The sequence below is a fragment of the Meleagris gallopavo genome, chromosome 5 (assembly GCF_905368555.1).
Source record: "Meleagris gallopavo chromosome 5, MGAL_WU_HG_1.1, whole genome shotgun sequence".
Lineage (NCBI taxonomy): Eukaryota > Metazoa > Chordata > Aves > Galliformes > Phasianidae > Meleagris > Meleagris gallopavo.
Window position 1 is genome coordinate 53,325,455 of NC_139408.1, and position 24,797 is coordinate 53,350,251.

Genomic DNA, 24,797 nt, shown 5'->3' on the forward strand with positions numbered 1-24,797 from the left:
TTTTTTTTTTTAATGTTGTCTTCTCTGGGACTTAAATTCTTCGCCCTGTAGCAGCAATGTGCTTGAACACTATTTCAAAAAAGTAAATCGATAACCTTAATTTGGAAGAAATATCCTGATTGATTGAGTGTTTCTCATTAGAAAGGTGAGTGTTTCTTCCTTAAGGCAAGTGGAAGAGGGATAAGCTCTTTTAGCTCTTCATTCTGGTAGATTTTTGCTCTTTATCTTGATGCTATATGTTGGGTAAAGGAATTTCTCTTTAGCAGTGAAGTCTATGGTTGTTGCATTTCTGGAGAAGTTGGTAGGAAATTGAAGCCTAGTGGTAAAGATGTTGTTGCTCTTTGGATTCTTGATGCGGATGCAAATCAGAGTGAATTGCCCTGAAAGCCAGCAGAATGATGGATTCCTTTCCAGATTTGCTACCGCTGTGTGTCCCACCTCCAGCCACTGCTGGTTTTTTCACATAAGACATCAAAAGTGCTTTTATTAGTTATTAAAGGATTCTGTAGGTAGGTGGGAGTCCATTGCAGGCAGCTTCTTCTCCTTCCCATGAGCAGGTCTGGGATGCGTAAGGAAGAATGTGGCAAGGAGGCTGAGGTTTGTGGCTCTGTGTTCAGTGCATGTGGATTTGGTTGTAGCCCAGGCATAACAAAACATAAGTTGCCATTTCAGTGCCATCTACTTCAGGGTATGTATTTGCTAGCCTGTGCTCTTACAGGTGCTTGGAAGTTTCTCAAGCAGAGACTGAGTTATTGAACAGAATGTTGTATGCACTTGATGCTATTTTATGAAGTTATAATTAAGGAAAGGAATAGAAAGCTTCACCAAGAAAATATGGAAAATCATAGAATCACGAAGGTTAGAAAAGATCTCTAAGATCATTAAGTCCAACTGGTAATGGTAATGTAAGCCTCCTTGCTGAGGACTGGGGTTCTCCAGGTAGAATCATAGAATCATTAAGTTTGGAAAGACCAATAAGAACATCTAGTCCAGCCATCAGCCTATGCCTGTAACTGCTCCAGACCACATTACTTAGTGCAAAATCTGCCTGTTAAATGTCCAGGGATAGTGACTGCATCATCTCCCTGGGCAGCCTGTCCCAGTACCTCACCAAAATACAAATACAACCTTGGCCAGAGTAGGAACAGGGCCTTTTCCAATACAGACACTATGGCAAAGCTGCAGTCTTGTGGTATTTGAACCTGAAAAAGCATGACTGTAAATCAAAGTTGTTTTGCTGTTGAGTGGACGTAGAGCTTCAGCAGGTGGGTGTGATGAAAAGGATTATGAAACACAAATTGAGAATTGGGGGAAGTAAGTTGATTTGATGCGGGTTTAAAGGTGTAGGTTCCCATTCCTGGAGCCAGGCTGTTACATTCTGCTCTCAGGAATTTATGAGAATGAGGGGAAAAGGCAAGGTAATGAGATAGAGAGATACCTTGCATGGCTTAGAGTGATCCAAATTGATGTGATAGATGAGGAATTAAGTGGCTAAATGGTATTGAGAGGGTAGAAAAACAAGGTAAAATAGGTTGAAGAAAAATAATCTGGGAGAGAGGAAAGTGGCATCCTTAATGGGATACTTGCTTATTTAAGAAAATTGGTAGGATGAGATTGTCCCAGAAACCTCATGCATGGCATCTTTTCTAATTGGGAAATATTACTTGCACTGAAATACATTCTGGCCAAAGCAAAGCCATACAGAAAATCATTCGTATGTAGAAGTGTAAGAAGGGACAGTACTAAACAGGGTGAGAAACCCAGCTAGTTTTCTAGGTGTAAACCAGAATGGGATGTATGAACTCAGAACCCCTGAAACTGGGCTGTATTTTTGTTGTTCTTGTTGAGAGTTATGTGTAGACCCAAAGATTTTGGTCATGTGTCATTCCTATTGTTAGTAGGCTGATTAAAAACTTGTAGAAATTTGAAGTCTAATTGCATGGAGTCTTGGGCTGAATTTGCAGCAGATGGATTTACAGTGTCCCCAGTAACACTGGTCCTTTTGCTTGTTCGGATAGCTTGGTCATGCCATGCTATAGTTCCTTGGGAGCAGATGTGTGGATTTATTTTCAAAGGAACATGGGCTATTTTGGAGATGTTTGGAGCCTTGCAAATGGGAGAATTCCCTACAGCTGGAAGCACCCCAGGTGCCCACGCTCAAATAAGAGCTCTTCATCATGCTGCTGCTGAGAGCTGCGTTTGAGCTTCTGAAATTTAGTACAGAGAACAGCCTCAAGACTAGGTAGGTGGATGAGCTTTTGTAGGCAATCTACAGGAATCTACCTCCTCAAAGTACCCATTTGGATGTTTGGAAGATCCTGGTGCACTTGATGTGTTCAGTTTTTTTTTTCCTGGAAGTTTTCACCTGGTTTCTGAGATTCACCTAGTTTCATGAATTTCTGAGATTGTAACAAATGGAGATCTTGAAATTTTAGCTCAACTCTGCCGAAGGCGTGGCTCTAGAATGACATGGCAAGAACTGCAAAGAGTGGAGTGGGATGCTGGGATAGCCAAATAGATAGTTTTCAAATGAGTTGTATACAAGACCATCTTTTCTGGAACAATTAATTTTCGTGAGCCACTGGCTGAAAGTGGAAGAGACATTTAAATGAGATAAAGCTCTGAAATTCTATGTCTCTTGTTTAATAATGTAGGACTACATGACTCAGTGGCCTTTAGAATTCAGTGATCTGTGCAGGACATAGTAAGGCGTAGAATTGTAAGTATAATCTGCTTTTAATTACTGTTATTGATCTACTTCAGTGATGGCAGAACCTTCTTTACATCACTGCTGTTAGCTAAAACAGTGATATGTGTAAACTGAATGCAAATACAAACTGGTACAACTGGCTTCACCATGCTCACGTCAGCAGTGTTTTACTGCAAGCATTCTCTTTTCCAGAGCTGCTTGAAGAAGGCTTTACAGACCCCAGTGGTAGACTGAGTGGTGTGATCAACGTGGGGATAAATTGACACATTTCAAGAATGTAGCTTTGGCCCTGAAATAATATCTGACAAAATAATTCCCAGAACTAAATCCCTGATGCAGCCAACTGTTAAACTATGTTGAAAACTCCTAGCAACGCAATGACAGACACGCTAAGCCTGGGACCTGGCATTTTCCCCTTTGTTATGCAGTGGGAAGGCAATTAAGTATGAAGAACGCTGTCATCCTGCTGCAGTGTGCAGAAAAATGTAATATACTAATATAGTGGCTTGGTAAAGGTGTCTAAATATAAGTGTAGCCAACCACGGATGACTTAATATAGATGTTTAACTATATTCGCCCCGTCATTTAGGTGCAGAATTGCAGCAGTTGTTCTTACTTTTTTTTTTTTTTTTTTTTGAGCTACAGTTCTGTCTGCCACACTTTAATGACCAACTTTGTAACTGCTGTAAGAGGGTGGCAGTTTTGGGATGTTTGCGCAGATTCCTAACTGGAGGTGCATAGATGTCATTTTGATGTGTGGGAAAACTTGTGATAGGAAGTGTCTGAAACTCGGTTGATGCTGAAGACATGGTGTGTATGATAGTGGGAAGCAGATGTTGGGTACAAGCACTTTAACTTGAATTGTTAAAGCCATACAAAGAAACAAAAAATCTAATTAGGGCAAGTTGTATGGGGAGAACTTTCAAGGAAAGCTTTGTATCCTGTGGATGCTGTCTCTTGCAGAGGAGGAGGTGTTTATGGAGGAGACAAGGCAAATGAAGAAATCCAGTCAGATACTGAATTAAGTAATGCTGATGGTAATAGCTCAAATCCACATTATTGAGCTTGTGGTGCACAGCCACGAGTGGAAGGAAAGGAGTCTCAGTCTTTGGGTATGCATGCAGTTGCTATGCACAGAATAGATCCCATCCCTTTGGAGAAACTACCTGTATGGCTGGTGGTTTACTTAGACACATTTTCCTATAGATGGAGAGCCTTGTAACCCGGTGCAAGTCTTTATTTTGCTGAATCCTGAAGAGTGGGTTGGTGTTACCCATAGCCCTCGGCATTAGGGCTACACATAGCTTCAGAAATATTGCAGCTCGTGTTACTCTCTCCTGATATTTCTTCTCTTTTCCTTCCTGTATTTGGGATAGGAAGTTTTTGGTTTCTTGTTGGCACTGAGCTATCAACTAAATTCAGTAGCTGTCCTGGCTGCTGGGACTCCCCTTCCTCTCCCTCCCTTTTGGCCTCCGTCTGCCTTCTCTAAATAAGTGAAAATTACTGTATTTTATGATATCATTATATTTTATTTATATTTTAATGATATCATCATTTTTTACGATATCATTGCTCAGTTGGGTACCCTGCTGTACTAACAAAAATAACAGAAGTCCTCATACATCTCAACTGGAATCTAAAGTAAATATTTGAAAGTCTTCCTTCTTTTTATAACCTCATTTCTTCAGTGTTTGAAATGTTTTGAGCTGTGTGGCTGTACCATAAACAGTTCACTGGAATTGTATTTATGGTGTTATAGGTTATTGATATTTTTCTTAGGGGGAAGAAGCCAACAGAAAAGCTTCCCATCTTCATGGGGTGAAAGAAAGGTCCTGAGCAATAAATTCGGAGATGCTTTCAGGGACTGCACGAGAAAATGTACTTGCTTTCATTTTGCTTTAAGGGCTCGATTTTGTGCTCACTACATTCCCTATTTCCAGTGCTATCAGGGATGCAGGACCAGACGTAAATGGGCTCAGACTGGACCCGAGGTTGAGGTAGCTTCTGCAGAAGCGATGTCCCTTATTCCAGTGTAGCTTAGATAATTGAATCCAGCCATAATTTCAGTTCTGAAAGTGGTGATAAATCAGAAAAGTTGCTTTTTTATTTTTCTCATTTCAGCATTTTGATTTGTATGTATGCAACTTTATTGCTCTAATTGATTACCTAAAATAAATGGTTTCTGAGATATGTTGGAAGATTTATTTCAACATTAGCTCCAGTAAAGACGCATTAAGGAGCTAACCAGAGATTTTAGAGCTAAGCTCAATTTAAGTAGCTCAGCTTGAAAATTTCTTTTGGGAGTGATTTGCTAGTTGAATTTCGAGCAGTTTGTCTGTCCTTCTGGATGGTCCTCCTGTGCAATAGAGAAGAATACCTGCTGGAGATGGGCCTGCAGATTTATCCTGTCCCCAAATGCTCCTTTATTGGAAGAGTCACTCTGTCCCCAGATGCTCATTTCTCACTAATACAAGTGTGACTAGTTCAGACGCGGACCTCTTCACAGTGTAGTTTAGATGTAGAGATGAGATGCAGCCTGCCCTTGAAACTGTATGTGTTCACCTCACGTCAGCTTCTTAAAGAGTAAGAACAAAAACTGGGGGGGGGAAGGGGAGAAAAAAAAAAAGAACAAGGGAAAATACAGAGGGACCATTTGAGTCACTGACTCATGTCTTTAGTGGGCAGGTTCATCCTATCATCCTTGTGATAAACTGATCAAAATCCGCCTTAATTCATGGTGTCTGCAAATCTGTCTTAATTTGCAGTTTGCTTGGTTGTCCCTGTGCCAGCCTTCTTGGTTACTTTAAATGTTTCTTCTTTTTCCCTCATGTTTATCTCTTTGATGTGCTTAGAAAGAACAATCACCCCCCGCACACACGCACATTGATTTTCCTTTATGTAGTCTAAGCAAGCTGATCTTGTCTAGAAACCTTTTTTATGAAAGAGATTTTTTTAGGATTTTTAGGATTTTTTTTTCTTGCACATCATTGTGTTTGAATACATCTGTTTAGAGCTGAGCTGTAAAAGTCCATCACCTCCTTGGGAATGGGGCATGGCTTTCCCTCTTGCCCTTGGCAGCACTCACCTGATGCATTCTGGAGCTGGATTATCCTTTTCTGTGAGTGCAACCCACTGACTGCTCTGAGTCTCCATGTGTTTAATTAGTGTACCCAAACATTTCTTATTCTCCATCATTTTCAGCTAAAGAGGTTTGTTATCAGAGAGGCCTGTCATAAAATCTTGTCAAGACCCCAGCTAACCTAAGCTTAGCAAACCCATGCTGCTGCATTGATTGCGTTTTGATTTATCTCAATGTTTCTAATTACTCTTTCCCTTAACATTTGTTCGGGTAGTATATTTGTTTGTTTCCTTCTTGATGTATTAAGTTTTCTGAAAAACATTTACATCATCTTTGAAAACTAAAGCTACAACCTAATTTAATTTTCAACCTGGGTCTGGATTATTTTTACATCACTGCAGCCTGGTCGCTTTGGTTGTTTGTTTTTTTTCTTCTCTCCATTTATGAGTATGAAGAATCTCTGGGTATTTGTTTTAGCGTTTGTTGCAAGGAAATGTTTTACCTGACATTTGGCAGTTCTCGCTTTATACCTATTTATTTACTTATTCTTTTGCCTTCTGAGGTGTAATTTTTTTCTTGAGCATTTTTTTTGTTTGTTTCATACGTCCATTTTTTATTTCTGTTTCCTTCCTTGGGATGATGATTTCTGTTTAGAACCGATGCTGAGCTTTACAGATTTTGCTCCTGTCTTGAGACACAACCTCTGGTACCCTTTGGTACCTTTTGAAGTAAGGACACTCCAGGCAACCTCTTCTGTCAAGTGTCTGACTCCCATCTCTCCCACTCCAGTTGCCTTCCCTTGTTACTGTCTGTAACTCAGTATGATACCATTCATAGTTTATCCGCTGTTGCACTTCCGAAATCAAGCTTGTCCAGTTTACTTTGAGATAGTTCATTTTTTGTGAACCCGTTCAATTCCTTTTCGAGTCAATGGGGACTTCTGCAAATTCCTATCAGAACAAAATGTAGTATAGCATTACTTTCTGTGGAGTAATTGGCTGTTCAGTGAAGAAATAAGCATGCTATTGCATCTGCAGAAAATCTTGTCCTACTGTTATTAATAACGTTTATTCTCCAAACTCATATTGAGAAAATTAAGTCACATTGTGAGACAGTGCTCTGTAATATCTGTCTCTGTAATAACATAATACAGGTTTGGATGCTGCTCAAATCTGGACTATCCAGATTTCTAAGGATGGGTTTAATTTCCCTTCTGTAAGCTGTGTAAGCGATAGCCTTCAGCCTCTTTGCATTCAGTGAGGGGGGAGAGACGGCTCCAGGAAATGACTCATCCCACTGCTGCCTGAAAACCTCTCCCTGACATGCTCCTCTCTTCATGCTCCGGGGGGGGAAAACTGGCTAATTCACATAGATCAGGTGGCTTGCTATAGGGCTGCAGCATTGTGAGAGCTGAACCCCACCCCAGGAGGCTGCTTAGAGCTCAGTCATGGTGTAACTGGGGCTTGTGTGCCTCAGCTCAGCCTGCATGAAACCATTTTGCTCTTGCATGGAGATAACCAGTAATGAGCGGCGTCCCCCAGGGGTCTGTCTTGGGACCGGTGTTCTTTAACATCTTTATCTATGACATTGATGACAGAATCAAGTGCACTCTCAGCGAGTTTGCTGATGACACAAATCTGAGTGGTGTGGTTGACACAGTGGAAGGAAGGGATGCCATTCAGAAGGACGTCAGCAGGTTTGAAAGGTGGGCCTGGGTGAACCTAATGAGGTTCAGCACAACAAAGTGCAAGGTTTTGCACTTGGGCTGGAGGAATCCCAGACATCCACACAGACTGGAAGGAGCAGTCCTTGAGAGCAACCTGTGGAGAAGGACCTGGGGGTCTTGATGGTTGGAGAGCTTAATGTGAGCCAGCAGTGTGCTCTTGAAGCTCAGAAAGCAAATGGTATCCTGGGTTTCATCAGAAGAGGGGTGGCCAGCAGGGACAGGGAGGTGATTATCCCTCTCTACTCTGCTCTTGTGAGGCCCCATCTGGAGTACAGAGTCCAGGTCTGGAGCCCCCAGTACAAGAAAGACAGGGAGCTGTTGGCAGAGGAGGGCCACAAAGGTGATTGGGGGCTGGAGCACCTCCCCTATGAAGACAGGCTGAGGGAGCCGGGGGATGATCTCATTGCTGCCTTTCAGTAGCTAAAGGGAGCCTATAAACAGGAGGGGAATCAACTCTTTGAAAGGGTAGATAACTGCAGGAGAAGGGGAAATATTTTAAGTTGAAGGAGGGAAGATTTAGAATGGATGTCAGAGGGAAGTTCTTTACAGAGAGAGTGGTGAGGTGCTGGAACAGCTGCCCAGAGAGGTTGTGGATGCCCTGTCCCTGGAGGTGTTCAAGGCCAGATTGGATGGGGCCCTGGGCAGCCTGGTCTGGTATTAAATGGGGAGGTTGGTGGCCCTGCGTGTGGCAGGGGGTTGGAGATTCATGATCCTTCAGGTCCTTTCCAACCCTGGCCATTCTGTGATGAAGAATCCTGGGTTATGTTTTATGAATGCAGGTTGCTGTCATTGCTTTGGATCTAGCAACTATAAGTTTATTAAGCTAAAATTTAGTTTAAGAAAGTCCACACATGCTGCAATCACTTTCTTGACTGCGGTGAGATGCCCTAAAATGGTTCACAGAAAGGTCCTCAGTTCTGATTCTTAGTGACTCCATAAATTCTTCAAAACCACTGAAGATCAGGATGTGGAGAAAAGTTTTCCTTGTTTTCCTCTAGCCTCATCTGAAGGCAGTACTGTGTGTTAAATGGTGCAGTACCAATCCCCATTTTCAGAGCCAGAAGGATGTAAGTGTTGGAACACATTTAATTTGCATGTTTTTTTCTCTCTCTTTTTTTTTTTTTTTTTTTTCGTTGCTGTGGCATATATGCCTGCAGCTAACAACGTATAAACAAAAAATCATGGAGTGAAATCTAATCAAAAAAGTGCCCAGAGTAAAAAAAACACATCATTCCCTAACAGAAAAAAAAAAAAAAAAAAGCACAAATGTACTATTTCACTGTATGTACTGGGATTTAATTTTGTGGCTTGAGCATATTTTAGAGAATTTAGATAGTAGAAAATGGCTCCTTATGCCTTTATTTTACGTTTTAAAACATTTATGCAGTAATTTCCTACTGCAGAAAAGACTTATTAGATTAGCAAGTAACCAGCTGTTTAAATCTTTTATGTGTTTTACAAAGATGCAGCTCTGCTATTCTTAGAATTGCTCCTTTTGTGTACAGCAGACCCTCCTCTTGTGTTTTCCAGCTGAGGAGAGGACATCTCCGGTGCTAACACCAACATGAATTATTTCCTGCACTTGTTAACCTGCATTTTCCTTTGGTGACTATGTTCCCTTTATCCTCTTGCATGTCTGACTCTTGACCCCTATGTAATGTGACTTTGAAAGCTTCATTCTTCCTGCTGCCTGGCTTATCAGGGATTCATTACGTGTGGGAGAGCTTAGCTCCCACTTCTGGCCCGGGGTCCAAAGGTCTGTTCCTGCTGGCTGTATTGCAATTGCAAAAAAGATCTTGCTCAGCCTTTGGTCAGAAAAATTTAGCCGGAAGCAGACATGCAGCTTAGAGGCTTCTTTTCTTATTGAAGACTGAAGTTTGATAATGTTAGGATCTGAAATGAGGAAGTTCAGGTAGCTTTAACAGGAAGGAATGGTCCCCTCTGCATTTCAGAGCGATATCCCCCCACTATCAAACTGAATTAATTTTCTCAGCATATAAGAAAAATTGAGAAAACAGATTTTGCAAGATGCTTAAGTCAATAAACTCTGATTTGTTTATTCATGAATGGATTTAATTTAATTCTGAAGTTGAATGTCTTTTCCCCAGAAATGTCCTTCTGGATAAATTTGACATTGTCAGCTTCCTCTGTGGTGGTGGCTTCTACTATTCACTAAATAGAAATGGCAGTGCAAAAACTGCTGGTTCACAGCTACTCTCCTGATTGAGTGGCCTCAGAAATCACGGGGAAATTCTCTGCAGTTGCAGTGGTGGTGTATGACTCACACTCCTAAGCTGATTTGATTTGGGACTTCGGGTTCCAAACTTGAAAAACAGAATGCAGTTCTGGAATAGGTGGTTTTCCTGTTAGAAGATTTCTCTGACCGAGATGATGAAGAAGAGCAATCTGAATGAATGTCCTCTTCTGATGAAGATATGGTCATAAACATTGGCCAAAACCTCTAAGGACGGGGTTGGATAGTTTATGCCATGAGATATTCTCAGTCAAAGAAACACAGAGCAACAGATACTAAGGATTATTGCTCCCAAATAACCAAATATGGGAGTAGAACAGCACACACCCCTCTCAGAAGGCAGGATTTTCATTATCAAAAGCATGCATTACTTAAATGATGCTAGCACCAAACTGGATTTTATGCTCCGTTTAAGGTTTCTGATCACCTCTCTGTTCCATGAGTGCTGAGGTTACTTCAGTTAGAGCAGGTGCCCATTCTTTAATAGAGAGGGTTTTGAAACATTTGCTATGGAGCATAAATGGAGTTAAAAGAAAAAATGAAATAAAAGGCAGCAAGTAATCAGCTGAATTAAAACACCAAAATCTGTAATAGCTCGGGCTTGATTCAAGGCAGTTTTTAGTATAATTTTCAGCAAACAGAGTGCTGCTGTATCTTGGGCAGAGCTTTATGTATTAAGAGTTGGGCCAATATTGTCAAGAGGTAGTAGAAGTATAAAGGTTCCTCTTCCACCTTTAAGTACCCAGTGCTTAACAGTGCAATAAAGTCACATGTTCATTTAGTATGTGTCAAATTGCTCTTTCCTAGCTAGTGTTTTATGGAATACACTTCTAAGGTTCCTGACACTGTCTCTGTATTTTGCAAAATTAGACATGAAATGTGACCTCTCAGTAAATATATCTGATTATTTTTCCATAGAGCAGTGTGTTAGACTGAGCAGGCCTGAAGACTTATAGGACTTCTGAGTAAGATTCATTCAATTACTCTTTAGAAAGAATACATTAGAATGCCAGCTGAAACAAAACATTTCTCTTTGTTTTATACATGATTGTTATCTTTGCTTTTAGGAAAAAAGAAGTTGCAGCACAGACTTTCTTCCAGGCTCTGACATGAACGCTATATTGTTACATTAGTTGTACTACTGCTAAAGGGCCCACGTAATTTAGGGAAAGAAGATGTAATATAGATGGAGGATGGATTTCTGGTCAGGGACTGACTCTTAGATTTGGATTGTATGGTAGTAAGTGCAGCGTTGCTGGGACAAATGTAAACTACTGTGTGCAAAAAATGGATTTCAAGTTCAGATTTCAGATCTCTAGCTCCTTAGCTATACTCCTGCTAATGAACAGTGAAAATGGAAATAATGTATATCTCTTTTTTTTTTATTTTATTATTTTTACATTAGATAATGTGATTTATTGTGATTCTGTGATAGTGTTTCTGACTCATTCAGTATTCCACTGAAACCAATCCATTGCATAACAAACTCTTTGAAGAACTTCCCAGATTACTGCACAAGTGGCTCAAAGATATATATCCCAAATCAATTAATAGGTAGATGTTTAGATGAAAATAAGAGTGATAAACCAGACCTGTATCTTGCGTAAATGCAAAATACAGAAGTCAAGTAGGGAAAATTCCACTTCCCTCTGTGATATTAGTCATCATGTGAGCTTGAATGCAAATAAAGAACTTCAATTTATTAAGGATTTGGAGATATGAAACAAATTCCAACAGGATTTGAAAAGCATACAAGAACTTTGTTGAACAGATTACATATAGAAATATCAGTTGCATTTCACCCTTCAAATGTTAATTGTGCGAAGAAACAGAGATGCAAAAGGGGGAAGATTCTCGTATGGAAAACTCCAGAAAGTGAAGTTTTTTACTGTTTGATAATATAATTAGTCAGTGTTTTGACTAGACTGATTTAATAATGATGCATAGAAAAGGGCAATTTAATCTTGGCACGGTAACTAGGAATGTTTGCCTCATTGCTTTCTATGTCTTAATTTCGACTTTCAGAATCTGGAGACATTTAATTTAATGTTTTATATTAGAAACCTTCTTTTGCAAAGCTTCTATTTTAAATCACTAATTAATTTAATGCACACGTTAGGCATTTCATGGGATTGCAATAGATCAGGAACATGTTTTTCTTCTTTCTGCATCTATAAACTCTGTTAAAATACATTGCCAACTGTGTGTGTACGTAGAACAAATACATTTCTTGTTGTTCCCTCTCAGACATTTCCATCAACTTTTTGATTGTCCCTGTGCTTCTGTTCCATAAATATTTGTGCTTCCACTTATTTGTACTTCATTTATCTTGCCTGATAAAAAAAACCTACTCAAATTCTTGCTTTAGGAAAGCATCTGCAATATCTGTTGATATGCAGAGAAATTAACCCTGTGTGCAAAGGCATGCAGCTTTCTTGCCAGTGCTCTGTGGTCCATATTGCCCTCACTTCGGAGAGGTGATGTGCCCACACAGTTTTTAGGTCTGTGTTCGGTCAATGAGATATACTTGCAAATAACAAAATTGGCAGTTACATTAGCTGTAATAAAGTATACTATGAGATGGAGAGTGTTGGACCAAAGGAAGTTAGACAGCTACTGTCTGATGGATGCAAAAGCAATGGGCGGATTTCTATATTATTTTTAAAAGTAATTACATTTACTTTCTGATGTTTCTCTTGTGCATCTGGTAATGCTGCAGATTGTTGAGGCAGATGGGCCGCACCACTTTGGCCAGAGTGGCAATCCCCCTTCCTTGGTTTTAATGTATTGCTGTTGTTTTCTGGGAAGTTTGGAGGAAAGCCTCCCTGAATGGTGTACTTCAATCTGTGACTTCTCCTCCACCATGTTTGACTTTGGAGGTCAAAGCAAAATGTACCATTTACTTCAAGTTGGCAAAAATTCATCCGTGTTGTAACGAACATGCCATTTCTCACTTTGGATTTCACAGGATTCTTTTGTTACTTTGAAAGATTTAAGTTTGAACTAAGTAACTTAAACAGCTATCCGGTGCCAAACTTAATATACCCTGCTGAGGACAAAAGTACTGTGTCTTGTCATCTCTCATCCAAGGCACTAGAAATTGTACAGAAAGGTTTCAAACAGCTGCAGGAATTACTGTATAGCTTTCTTTGTTAACCAGCAGGATGCTTCTGGTGAAATAATAATCTTTTTTCTTTTGTAGGGGATCAGTAGCCTCTTCAGTTCACTAAAAGTGGTGCGTCTTCTCCGACTTGGTCGAGTTGCCAGAAAGTTGGACCATTATTTGGAATATGGTGCTGCTGTACTGGTACTGCTGGTGTGTGTGTTTGGACTGGTGGCCCACTGGCTAGCCTGCATATGGTACAGCATCGGAGACTATGAAGTTATAGACGAAGTCACTAACACAATCAAAACAGATAGCTGGCTCTACCAGTTGGCACTGAGTATTGGGACACCATATCGATACAACACCACTGGCTCAGGGCAGTGGGAAGGAGGACCCAGTAAAGACTCCTTGTACATATCCTCTCTCTACTTTACCATGACAAGCCTTACAACGATAGGATTTGGAAACATAGCACCAACCACTGATGGAGAGAAGATTTTTTCAGTGGCCATGATGATGGTTGGCTGTAAGTAGAATTTGCTTTTACTGTGTTTAAGCCAAAGGTGATTGCATACGCAGTGAGGTGATTGCATAGAATATTTGCAGTAAGCTTTTTGACATCATGGAGAAACTGAAGTCCCTGTAAATAATCATTAAATGAACTTGAATTCATAGTTGCAAATAGAAGTTAAAGCTATGTAGCTTTTTAACTTGTTTGCAAGAATAAGTATAGTAGGTCCATAAGTGTGTCCAGTGATAATTATGTATTGAATTAATGTCCTCTTTTTTATACTTTAAAGATGGTTTCTATTACATTTAAAAGACCTTGACTGAAATTTGGTCAAAAGTTGGATTGTATACTCTAATCCACACAGCCTGATTGAGTTTTGCTTGTAAGTTTGGGCAGGCTTGGAAACACTTAAAGAGGGTTTATCCAGTTCTCTAAACATTCAGTGATTCTGTGGTGATTGCGTACTCTATTGCAGTGGCTTGACTTACAAGGCCAACAGGTTGACTTTCAACAGTCTCATAAGTGTGACGGCCTTCGTCACCAGCAAGGTTGGAAATGAAGGAACTCACAAAATATTACAGTGTACCTTTGCTTCCTGCTGTTTCTCTTCTGAAATACTTTAAAAACAATAGTGATAAAGCACATTTCCTATTTGCAATGCTGCCAAAGTTAGATGACTGAGCAGCTCTCCAGGTTAACGAGACGTTTTGAAATACAGCAAAGGATGCTGAAAATGTTAATGCTGTTTGGCAAAATTATTTTTCTGTTAAATAAATAATGCTTGGTATTTCACTGGTGCTTTCTATTTTCTAAGTTCCAAACGAACACTAAGCAATTATGTAACAAAAGAACAAACAAAACCTTTTGAAAATAAGATCTGCATAATCTCTCTGATAATTATCTCTGCTAACACTTTGAGCTCATCCCAGAGATGTATTGAACTTTAAAAAGTAAGTTTCCTAGCTAAAGTCTTTCTAGATCTTCAGAAGATTAAAGCTATTTATTTGGATATTTTAAAATGCTTATTTAAAAACAGGGTTGTGATTATATGACTCTGGTTGAAGTGTGGTGCAATTAAATTTATTCTCAACAGAATCTTTAAATGATGGTTTGACGTGCTTCAAAACATTACAAAGTCCACAAAAAACAAATCCCCAAGCTAGATCATTAATGAGCCGTTGCAGCTGGGCTATGGAAAATCTATAGGTGCTGATTAGCTGTTTGTTGAAGCTGCTGGGTGGTATTCACAGAGGACTGAGGCTTTGGATAATGCAGTGGATTTAGAATGTTTTAAATGCAGTAACAATTACTTTCCTTGGCTTTCGGAGGGACTTCTGTTGCCCTGAAGAGGAGTGTCCCAATAGCAGTGGTAAATGATTTAGGATGAGGTGAGAACCATAATAACATAATAGATAATAATAGTGGTTATAATAATAACAAAATAATTACATAGCCTCAATAAGTGAAATTAAATGGAGCTTGTAACCTGCTTTGTATTTGCTCTTCCTGGGTTGTGCTGCATGTCTTTCATCTCTGAAGCACAAGCCAAAGATATAGAATAGGATCAGAATCACAGAATGATTTGCTTGGGAAGGGACCTTAAAGATTCTGTAGTCACAGCCTGCTGCCATGGGCATTGATACCCCCCACTAGGCTAAGTTTGATGATCAAATGGTTGAATCTTTTATAACCACATCAGTGAATATTTGGTGATTTTCAGTTAATACATCGCACTGTGATGACTGCTCCTGTATTCTAAAGGAACTGCTTGATTGGTTGAATTCTGGTTAGAAAATAAGTCGGTTTCCAAATAGATACCAGACAAAGGCTTTGACCTTGGAATATTTGTGCAGAGAAGTCAGATGTGCAGGATTGTGTAAACAGGCTTTGTAGTGCTAGCTGCTGAAAACATGTCAGTATAACATCAAACTAGGGCAGAAAAGCACAGTAAATAACTGATGGAGAACGTTGTTTCTCAGGCGAAGTGTCCAGGTTTATTGGAAGGAGGCTTTGGCTCCAAGAATAAGAATAAATAAGAACTGAAAGTAATTAATTTGAGTTGTTTTCAAAACAAAATGTTTCCATTTTTCTTTGGAAACAGTGCAGAGTTCAATTAACGTTCAATCAGTGAAAAAATGCTGTACTAACTCCAGTTGTAAGCAGACTGCGAACACCATTGGTAGCTTTCCTGAAGAAGTTTGCTAATACCAGTAGTTGATATTGGCGACATCTTTCCTAACAGGCCCTGCCAAATAAATGTCTTATACTTAGTGCTGGAATCAGAGATAGTAATTCATCACAGTCCCAGCTGCCTACTCATGCAAACTTCAGATATGAAAGAAATTCTTTGCTGCGTTGTCAGCTGGCAGTGGCTTGTTCTGCATGCCAGAAGTTTCTTACTCATGCCAGCAAAATTATCGGGATGTTGGAGGAGGTTCTGGAGAGATTTGTAAATCCTTCTGGTGGGCAGGACTGCACACTGGGATGCTTGTTCAGAAGAGCCAAATTAAGATACTGTAGCTGCTGATAAAGCATTTCGTGATGTGGGATGGTGGTGGTGGAAACCCAGATGAATGTGGGTGGTTTTCTGTTTTATCAGTGTTTTGTCACTCGGTTGTTCATTGAGGACAGAACTAAGTGGGATATTTAGACTGTGATACATCGCCTTGTGTCTTACAGGAAAGAAGGGCTTTGAATAACATAACCTCATTTGGTGGAGCTTACTTCGGAGTTCTTTTCACCCCACTTGCTGTTTCTTGGTGTGGAGGGCTATACAGCATTATTTTTTCTGCTGCTTTTTGACACTTTGAAAAGCTAAAAATAGCAAACAAAGCATCCTGTGAAGAGGCTGCCAGATTTGTCCGAGGTTTGCTGTTTAAATACCTGTTCTGCATCTGTTGCTTACAGTTGCTGAATATGCATTGAGAGCCTGACTCAGCTCCCTTTGTGTTGATATAGGTCATTTTATCCTGTCTGCTGTGCAGCACAGAGGAGCTAAGTACCTCCATCAGATCCTTTGAATGGACTAGGAATCATTTATCATTCTGGAAGGACCTTTCCTGTTGGCTTCTGTCAGTTCATACTCGCATCTTTAGCAATCAGCTCAATCTCTTCTGTTGCACTTTGCTTTAGCTCTGTCCACAGGCAAGTTCTGGGTTTCTGTAGCACAGCCACAGATGTGGATGTAAAACTATCACCAAAAAACCCACAGTATTATGGAAAAAGCCAAAAAGAAACTTTTTATTTGTAGACCACTGAATATCAAAGCTGTAGGGCTCTGTTGCAGCTGTGTACATTCTTCCCTCTTGTGCTTATAGTGGGAGAAAAGTGGTCAAATTTCCAGCTTGCATCTGCAAAGGTCTCTGTTACCCCTCTGTGCAGTTGTTGTGTAACCTGGAGCAATCAACTTGGCTCTGACCTCATGCAAAACTGCAGTGAAATGGTTCTGAATACTGTGCAGATTGCATGGCCTCTGTAGCCCCAGAAATATGGCACTTACATGAGTTTATTTATCCAGCTGGATTGCCCAACTGGTTGCATATTTCATTAACAGAAATTTAGTATGTTCCACTCTGTAGTGATGGAAGTGCTGTGATTATTCCCACTGCAAGGGAAGATTGGAATGATATCCAAGGCAAAAGCATTGATGAACATTGAATATTTCACTGTTTCTCAGAATATGAATATCCCAGAAAAAACTCTTAGTCATTCTTCCATCTCCAGAATAACTCAGGAATGATGCTTTGTTGTTCTTGCTTTAGGGAGGCAGTTAGATGTCTTACATGCATATCTAGCTTTGGCTTCTGTTTGCTTTCAGATTTATGGGGAAATGGTTTGGGCCAAGTTATTCTTTCTCACTGACTGGATTTAAATCATAGCAAAGACAAATTTGTTAACCCAAGTGAGTTTTATGTATGAGCAAAACTTGCTACTGAATTTGTATAGGATACCTTGTCTGGAAAATTGGTCCTTCCTGCCAGCTATTGGAGTAATTTCTGGACAGCACTTTTCAAAACTGAGCTGCTAATTTCATGGCACGAAATGCTGACTTCTTGTTTTCATCTTAAAAGTACCTGAGATGACAGTTTGCATATTAGGAAAGAAAACAGATGTGATTGCTGTAGCTTTGACCCCAAGTTGTTATTGTTCAGGGGTAGCTGTTGAAGGAAAGCGTGAGTGATATCCTCTAGAGACCCTGCTCTACTCTTTCGATTGTACTAAATGGAGAGAGCAGGACATGCTCCTTTCTGTTGAGAATAGGTGCACCTGTAGTTGTAAGACCTTCCTGTACCAAGCTGTTGGCTGCCTGTCGCACCCTTTTGCTGTTGCTCAGCTCTTGTTTTGGAGCAGAGACACAGACTGTCAGTCATCTCTGCATCAATTTGCCAAAACCCAACTCATTATTCAAGTGAGTTCTTTCATTGTTCGAGTAACATTAGTCAGCTCCCTGCCAGTACATGGCAGTTAGCCACTTGAGCACTGTTGGTATGAATCACAGAGGTTTATCTAGTAAATTTGTTAAGTGGTGGCTGAACCCACGCACTGACACCACAGTGTGTAATTGTAGGAAAGCACTTGTCTGGCAGACTTCCAGGCAAGCATTCCCAAGGGTCCATAGGATTCAATTTCTGATCCTGAGGAAAAGTGTGTGTGTAAGACGGTACCTTCTAGCAAAAATCGCTACCAGTAGCGTAGATTAAATCATATTTCACACAGCAGATAGTAACGTAGAAGGGCTTTCTATCTGTAGGAATTCATTGGCTCAAGTGTTTAACCATAAACCAAATCCAGCCCTGCTCTAAGAGAAATCTTCCAGGGTCAGTGCTGTACAAGTGCATTTTCTTCTGCAGGAATGTGGGACATGGGGTGGATGTGCCTAGGAGCTGCCAGAGAAGCTGACCTCTTTGGAAGCAGAGGACGTGTGTCAGTTTTTGAGCTGCTCCTCACAGTGTCTTGAAATCACAGAATCATTAAGGTGGGAAGAGACCACTAAGATAATCTAGTCCAACTGTTAACCCACCCCCACCGTGCCCACTAACCATGTCTCTCAGTCCCACATCTGTCCTTTTCTTCAGCAGCTCCAGGGATGGTGACTCTACCTCCTCTCTGGGCAGTCTGTTCCAGTACCTCATCACTCTTTTGAGAAGATTTTTCCTAATATCCAAATTGAATCTCCTCTGGTGAAACTTAGGGCCATTCCCTCTCATCCTGTCATTGTTACCTAGGAGAAGGGACTGAGTCCCACTTCGCCGCACCCTCCTTTTGGGAAGTTGAAGAGAGTGATAAGATCTCCCCTGAGCCTCTTCTTCTCCAGACTGAACAATTCCAGTTCCCTCAGCTGCTCCCAGATCCCTCACAGCTTCATTGCCTTTCTTTGAGCCAGTGAGGGGAAACATCTATTTGAACAACAGCATGGTCCTGCTAGCTGGCTCTATTTGCATTATCAAGGCTCACTAAGAGGAAGGCATGAGGATGCTCCCAAATGAGGAGATCTTCTGTGTGCAACTTCTTCCCTCTCTTTCTTTAAAAACATAGATCCACTCAGGAAGGCATGGACTCAACTACATTAATCACTAACAGCTCAAAGACAGAACATTTTATTTAGAGAATGTGGAATTTATCTAGGGGAAATAATTGGTTTCTAATTGGCCTTCTAAGAGATGTAGGGCTAATGGAGGAGGAGGTGTTGATGTGGAGATTGCCTTGCAGTAAAGATGTACTTGACATTAGGTGGTTTTAAGCAGATGATAGTGTTGTATATTTGCATCTAATACTGTGCTACTGAGAACTCTATAAAATACAACATAACAGGTTCCTTGGCAGCAAAGGAGTTCTCTCCCAACTCCTCATTAAGACTGAGGGCCAGAGATTTTCTCAGAAAGGCTTATTTAGGTGTGTTTCTATTTGTCTTGATCTGGACAGGCTGGCATTTAACCTCGTCACCACTATCCAACTGGTAGAAATGTCAGCATCTCCATTAACCTGTGTCTTGGAAGAGAGCATATCTTGGTATTTCAGAGCTCAAAGAAAGCTTTTCAAAAGCCTGTGAGTCACTTACAAGGCCAGGGGTAAAGCTTTCTGTGCAACTAAGACAGTGATACAAAAAGGACACTGGGATAAAGGCAGGACTGGCACAGGCTGCCCAGAGAGATGGTGGATGCCCTGTCTATGAAGACATTCAAGGTCAATCTGGATGGGGCTCTGAGCTGTTGGTAGAGGTGTAGGTGTCCCTGTTCATTGCAGGGAAGTTGGACTTGTTGCCATTTAAACATCCTTTGCAACTCAAGTGATTCCATGATTTAGTAAATTAATGTTTGCTGTTTCAGATCAGTCAAAGAGTTATATTATGGTAAATGCAATAAGATTAATTGGCAGAAGCACCATGGAGGGCATATGTGCCTTGTTTTGTTTTAACTCAGACGTGCCATAGATTTTCAGATATTCAGTTATCTAGATTATGGCAAAAATATGTTTTTTATATAAACAGTTTTAAAACTGTAGAACAGCCTCCTTGGGAGGCTTTATGGGAATTTTTGCTAGGTTATATCTAGCGTGTGTTTATATAAGCTTTACTTTTATTATCATTGGCTTGATATGTTTAAATGAATTTATGGTATCAGGAGAGAAGTTGCAATGAGTGGGGGAGGTAAGACTGAAGAAATGTTTAGTGCTATTGAACTATGTTATTTAAAACAACTGAAAAATGCTATTACATAAATTAAATTCTTAATTGTGGAGACTCCACCTTTCACAGTATTTTTGTTCTCACATGGTGCAAGCAATTACCTGAGATTGTCCCACGGGGATTAGCAGATTGTCCCAGATTACTCATCTGGGATCTGTATTTTTCAGGAAGCAGGAAGTTTCAGGTAATCCAACTGGATCAGCAAATACATCCAACTAGATCATAACACGGCACAGTTTCATGGTGCATCACGCTATATGGGTAAACAAATCCTAGATAGAAGATAGGCACTAAAGTATTATACCATGTGGATGGAAGAGACTGGAGAGATTGTGTTTTAAGTTTCAAAAAGCCAAATCTAAACTTGTGTTCACATGGAGATCCTTGGAAAACTGCAGGACATAATTTTGTATGCTCACAGCAGCAGTATCTGCGTGGAGTTGGTGCTTGCAAAGGAAAACTGTATAAATGTTCTCTGCAATATGCACAGATGGAAGGGCTCAGGCCAGTCATCCAAGCAGATCCTGCCTGATTCAGTACTCAAACACCAAGTGTGTTTGCAGTTGAACCTCTTTGATATTGGCCCAGTTTAAGTTGCAGTCAGGACCTATCATTTATGAACCAGAGGGTACAGAAGTGGTTAAGCTTCTGAATGAGGAGACGAGTTGTTTCAGGGAATGTCCTAATACAGAAAAATTGAATCATGTCAGTAAATCAGACTTCAAAATACAATTATTTCTTCATCTCAGTCAAGGGATGTCCTCGCCCAGATTTCCTTGGGCTGAATTTCAGAAGTGAAAAAAAAAGTGACATAATTGTGTGTTCAGGGAGGCTGAAAAAGCTCTTCTTTTCTTTTGCCCAAGAAAAATGAAAAGTCCAGATCTCTGGGATGTGTCATTATTGTGCTGCTGCTTGAGGTACTGTGATTTGGTGGTACTAAGAGATGTCAGGTAATTGTATAAACTATGACAGATATTAGTTCTTGGCTTCTCATTGCTTCATTTTTGTAGTCTGCAGTAGCACATGATGTTTTTTCTTGAAAACACTGAGAGCACTGGAGGCTGAGCCTGCACATCTTTCTGTTCATTGTTTCCTGCAGCTTTTTTCTGCAAGAATCAGAAAAAAAAATGAAGTGTCCCCTATGTGGGAGTATGACTGAAGTTCTTCCTTAAAGATGCTTACTCCTTTTGCTTTGGTTTGGAGAAAGGGCAGGATAGCATCCAAAATGGCTCCTGTCCCCTGGGCATCTGCCATGCTGAGTCAAAAAAAAATAATCTTTCTATGCTTCAGCAGGAATATTTCGGTCATGAATGATTAAAAATAGTTGGCTGGCCAGCAGCCAGCATGGATTTGTCACGAAGAGTTCATGGCAAGTTTATCTGATTTCTTTGACGAGATAACTGTCTGGTGAATAAGAGAGATCTAGTAGATTGATGTATCTGAACATTTTAAGAGGCTTCTGACACTTTTTTGCATGGCAGTCTCAGCAAATGAGTGAAAGATGATCTAAACACTGTCTTAGCCAAGTCAACCACACTGATTGAAAAAGCTTTCTCATAACGTAATCAAGGGCTTCACTGTCAAACCTGGAAGGAGTTGTTGGGGATGTCTTTGCCCCACGTGTGATTTTGCTCAGCATTTTCATTAGCAGTTTTGAGTGGCAGAAAGAGAGACTACATCAGGAGAGTTAAAGAGTTGCAAAATGACTGAGAAGACAGCATCTGAATCCACAGTGACCCTGATAAATTGGAAAGGCATCCCAAAATCACCATGGTGAGTGTCAGTAAAGGCAATTGCAATACTCTGTGTATATGGAGGACAAACCAAATGTGTAAGTGCAACACAGGGAACAGCTGACTCTGCTGCTTTGAGGTTGGAGAGGATAAAGGAGGGGGTGAGGGAGAGGCAACTGCAGGCTGAGCATAGTGCAGCTCCAGGCCACAGTCTCCCTCTGGGAAGCATCAGGAGCATTGTGATAGGCAAGAGAAAGGGGAGGTGTTTATTATCCTGGGATTAGGGCTGGGAAGACATGGATTTTGACAGAAGGTTTTAAGAAAAGTGGAGACCATCTGGGGATAGAGGAGATCAATAAAAGTCTCTTGCAAGACAGGATCTCATGAGAACTGATTTACTTGTTTTAAGCTGATGGAAGTTGGAGGGGGAACATGAAGATTGACTTCTACCCTGGGAATAGCATGCTTGAAAAGGAAAAGTGGTTGATCCTGGGTTTTCTGAGGGGCGTTTAGATCAGTTAGAAGGGAAAGCAAGTACAATTTTGGAAATAGGGCAGATTGTGATGTTTCAGATCCTGAGTAAAGTTACCACTGGATTTGGTAGACTCCATTTCCTTGGCAAGTATCTTTCAGGCTCGCTGAAGGTAGCTTTGCTCGTGCCTCAGTATGGCAGTTAAATTGAGCAATCCTTTGAAGACCTTCCAACCCAGCATCCCTGTGATTCTGCAGTAAGAATTACATACAGCTGAAAATCCCTGCTGTGTGTTAGGCAGGGCACAACAAGTAGAGTTCACTTTCTCTAGGTAGTTGACCATCCTGTAACATTTACTGATGTTTTGTCATCCATGACTTTGTATTTGCACTTCATACTGTATTGCCTGCTTACTTCAACTGCAACGAATGTGTGCATGTGCAGCACGTTCTGCTGCCTCTGGAAATGCTGTTGTAACCTGAGAGGCACTGAAATGGGAATGAGGGCATCCAGCACTAAAAGAAAGTTTCAGTGGGCTTTTTTCCTTTTTTTCCTGCTATGTGGCAGTGTACATATTCTTTAACAATTTTGGAAGGCATCACTTTGAGCTGGTCATTTTATTTTTCCCCTCCTTTTTTCCTATCTTTATTCCTTTTTTTTTTTTCCCCCCACAACTTTTTTGTATTTGGAGAAAAATGGTAGGAAACTCATACTTTCCTAAAGATTGAGAAAATCAGGGGCAATTTTCCCATTTTTAGCAATCTGTCTCTTTTTCCATAGGAAACTAAGTAAGCAGGTAAAATGAAGAATAACAGATAACTATATTTTTTAATAGTTGAGGTGAAAGATTGGTATTTTTTTGTCTTATTATGGTTTTTTTATTGTCTATTTGTTAACAATATTTTCTAGTAGAACAGAATATGTAGTATCTTCTAAATTGTTATGAAATTGAAATGTATTTCAAAGTTCTATTGAAATAAGATTAAATTGGTGGAAAGGCAATCATAAACATCTGACAGTGATTTCTACACGATGCTGTGATAGTTAGAGATGTTCTAGGCTGAATTCTTCTGCAGGAAAAAGCTTAACTCTGTAGAAATAGCATCTTGTTGCCCTCTGTATCAGTTTTTCCTCAATTGAAGATTATCAGTTTTGAGGTTGAAACCTCTTATAGTGGAACTTTCTCAAAGCTTGAGCACTGAAAGTAGCAGTTATATCACTGTCTCTTGAAAGTGCATGTTTGTGTGTGCATATGGCAATGGTAACTGTAGTGGCTGGGCAAAGCTGTAATTCACCATCTGTACTGGCAAAATTGAACAGCCTGAAAGCACCATCAATCTTCACATGGTCAAACTTAGGATGGGTTATTGCACCCTTTAAGTCTCATCTTTCTTGCCTCGTACCTGAATGAATAGGATTAGGTTAAAGCTGAGGAAGGCAAAGCAAGTTGTGATGAATCCTCACCCGTTTTATGAAAACATTCAGTCAGGTCTTTCAGTGCTTTCCTGAACTGGGACCTTAAACACGTGATGTGTTTTAACCACATGAATAGTCCCACTGACCTCATTACTGCTTAATGCGAGCTTACCTTTAAGTGTTTTTCTGGCTGCAAGCCATAATGAAGGGAACATTTTCAGCATGTAAGGTTTACGGGTGGAGCTTCCAAATATGGTTGAGAGGGAATTAAGAGCCTAAGTCCCATTTGAAGGTCTCTAGGGCCAGTGCCTAAAATTCATGCAGGCTGATAGTAAACTGTGGCCGTCCATCCTTCTCAGTAAGTTTCCGTGTATGAAAGTAATTTCTTACATCACAGATTAGAATGTTCACCTGTTTGGAAAAGACATGGGAGCACTATCTTTGCTTTATATGGTGAAAGGTCTAGCTTTGTTGGCCATTTTTCTTCCCTGACCAGAAACATTTTTAAAGTCAAGAATCAGATGGATGGATTACATTGTTTTTGAGTTAGAAATTAAGGCATGAAGAAACTTACCATTGTGATTCATTAATGCAGACATTTCCTGCCCAAACTGATAGTCCACCTTACCTGAAGGAAACGTAACTCTCTAGTTAATCAAACACAGTCTTTCTGTATTAGGAAGGAAATAAAAATGGACCAAAGCAAGTCAATAAGGTACGAAAAAGCTGTTGGCATTAGTGCCGTGTCAGAAAATATTGAAGAAGCTGAAGTGATTATATGCAGATGAAAATTTAGTTAAACAAGAAAGCTCATAATTGATATAAATGAAGTGAAAGAGGAGAGAGCTAGGAAACAGGTGTATGAGATGCCTGCAGCACTCATGGTAAGGTCATAGGCCTTGGAAGACTTTGGCCAACCTTGACCTTCCTTTTCTGCATGCACCATGTTGGTTTAGCAGCGAGGCCTAAGCTTAAGGCAAGACTTTGTACATCTGTTTGAGTGGAAGGATGTACTGAGGCTTCAGTTCTAGCATGGTATAAAAGCTGGTCCTGCTGGGAAGTGAAACACAGACGAGATTCTGCTAAGGTCTTGTGGGACAGGCTC

The 24,797-nt window shown here is 40.3% G+C and overlaps 1 protein-coding gene across 1 annotated transcript in view; it reads left to right on the forward strand.

The window, feature by feature from the left end:
- The window catches only part of KCNH5 (potassium voltage-gated channel subfamily H member 5), a 154,462-nt gene that overhangs the window by 43,222 nt on the left and 86,443 nt on the right, over window positions 1-24,797 (forward strand). Inside the window, exon 7 of the mRNA XM_010712032.3 lies at window positions 12,972-13,401. Within this exon, the coding sequence (XP_010710334.1) occupies window positions 12,972-13,401 (430 nt within the window). The remainder of the gene's footprint in view (window positions 1-12,971; window positions 13,402-24,797) is intronic.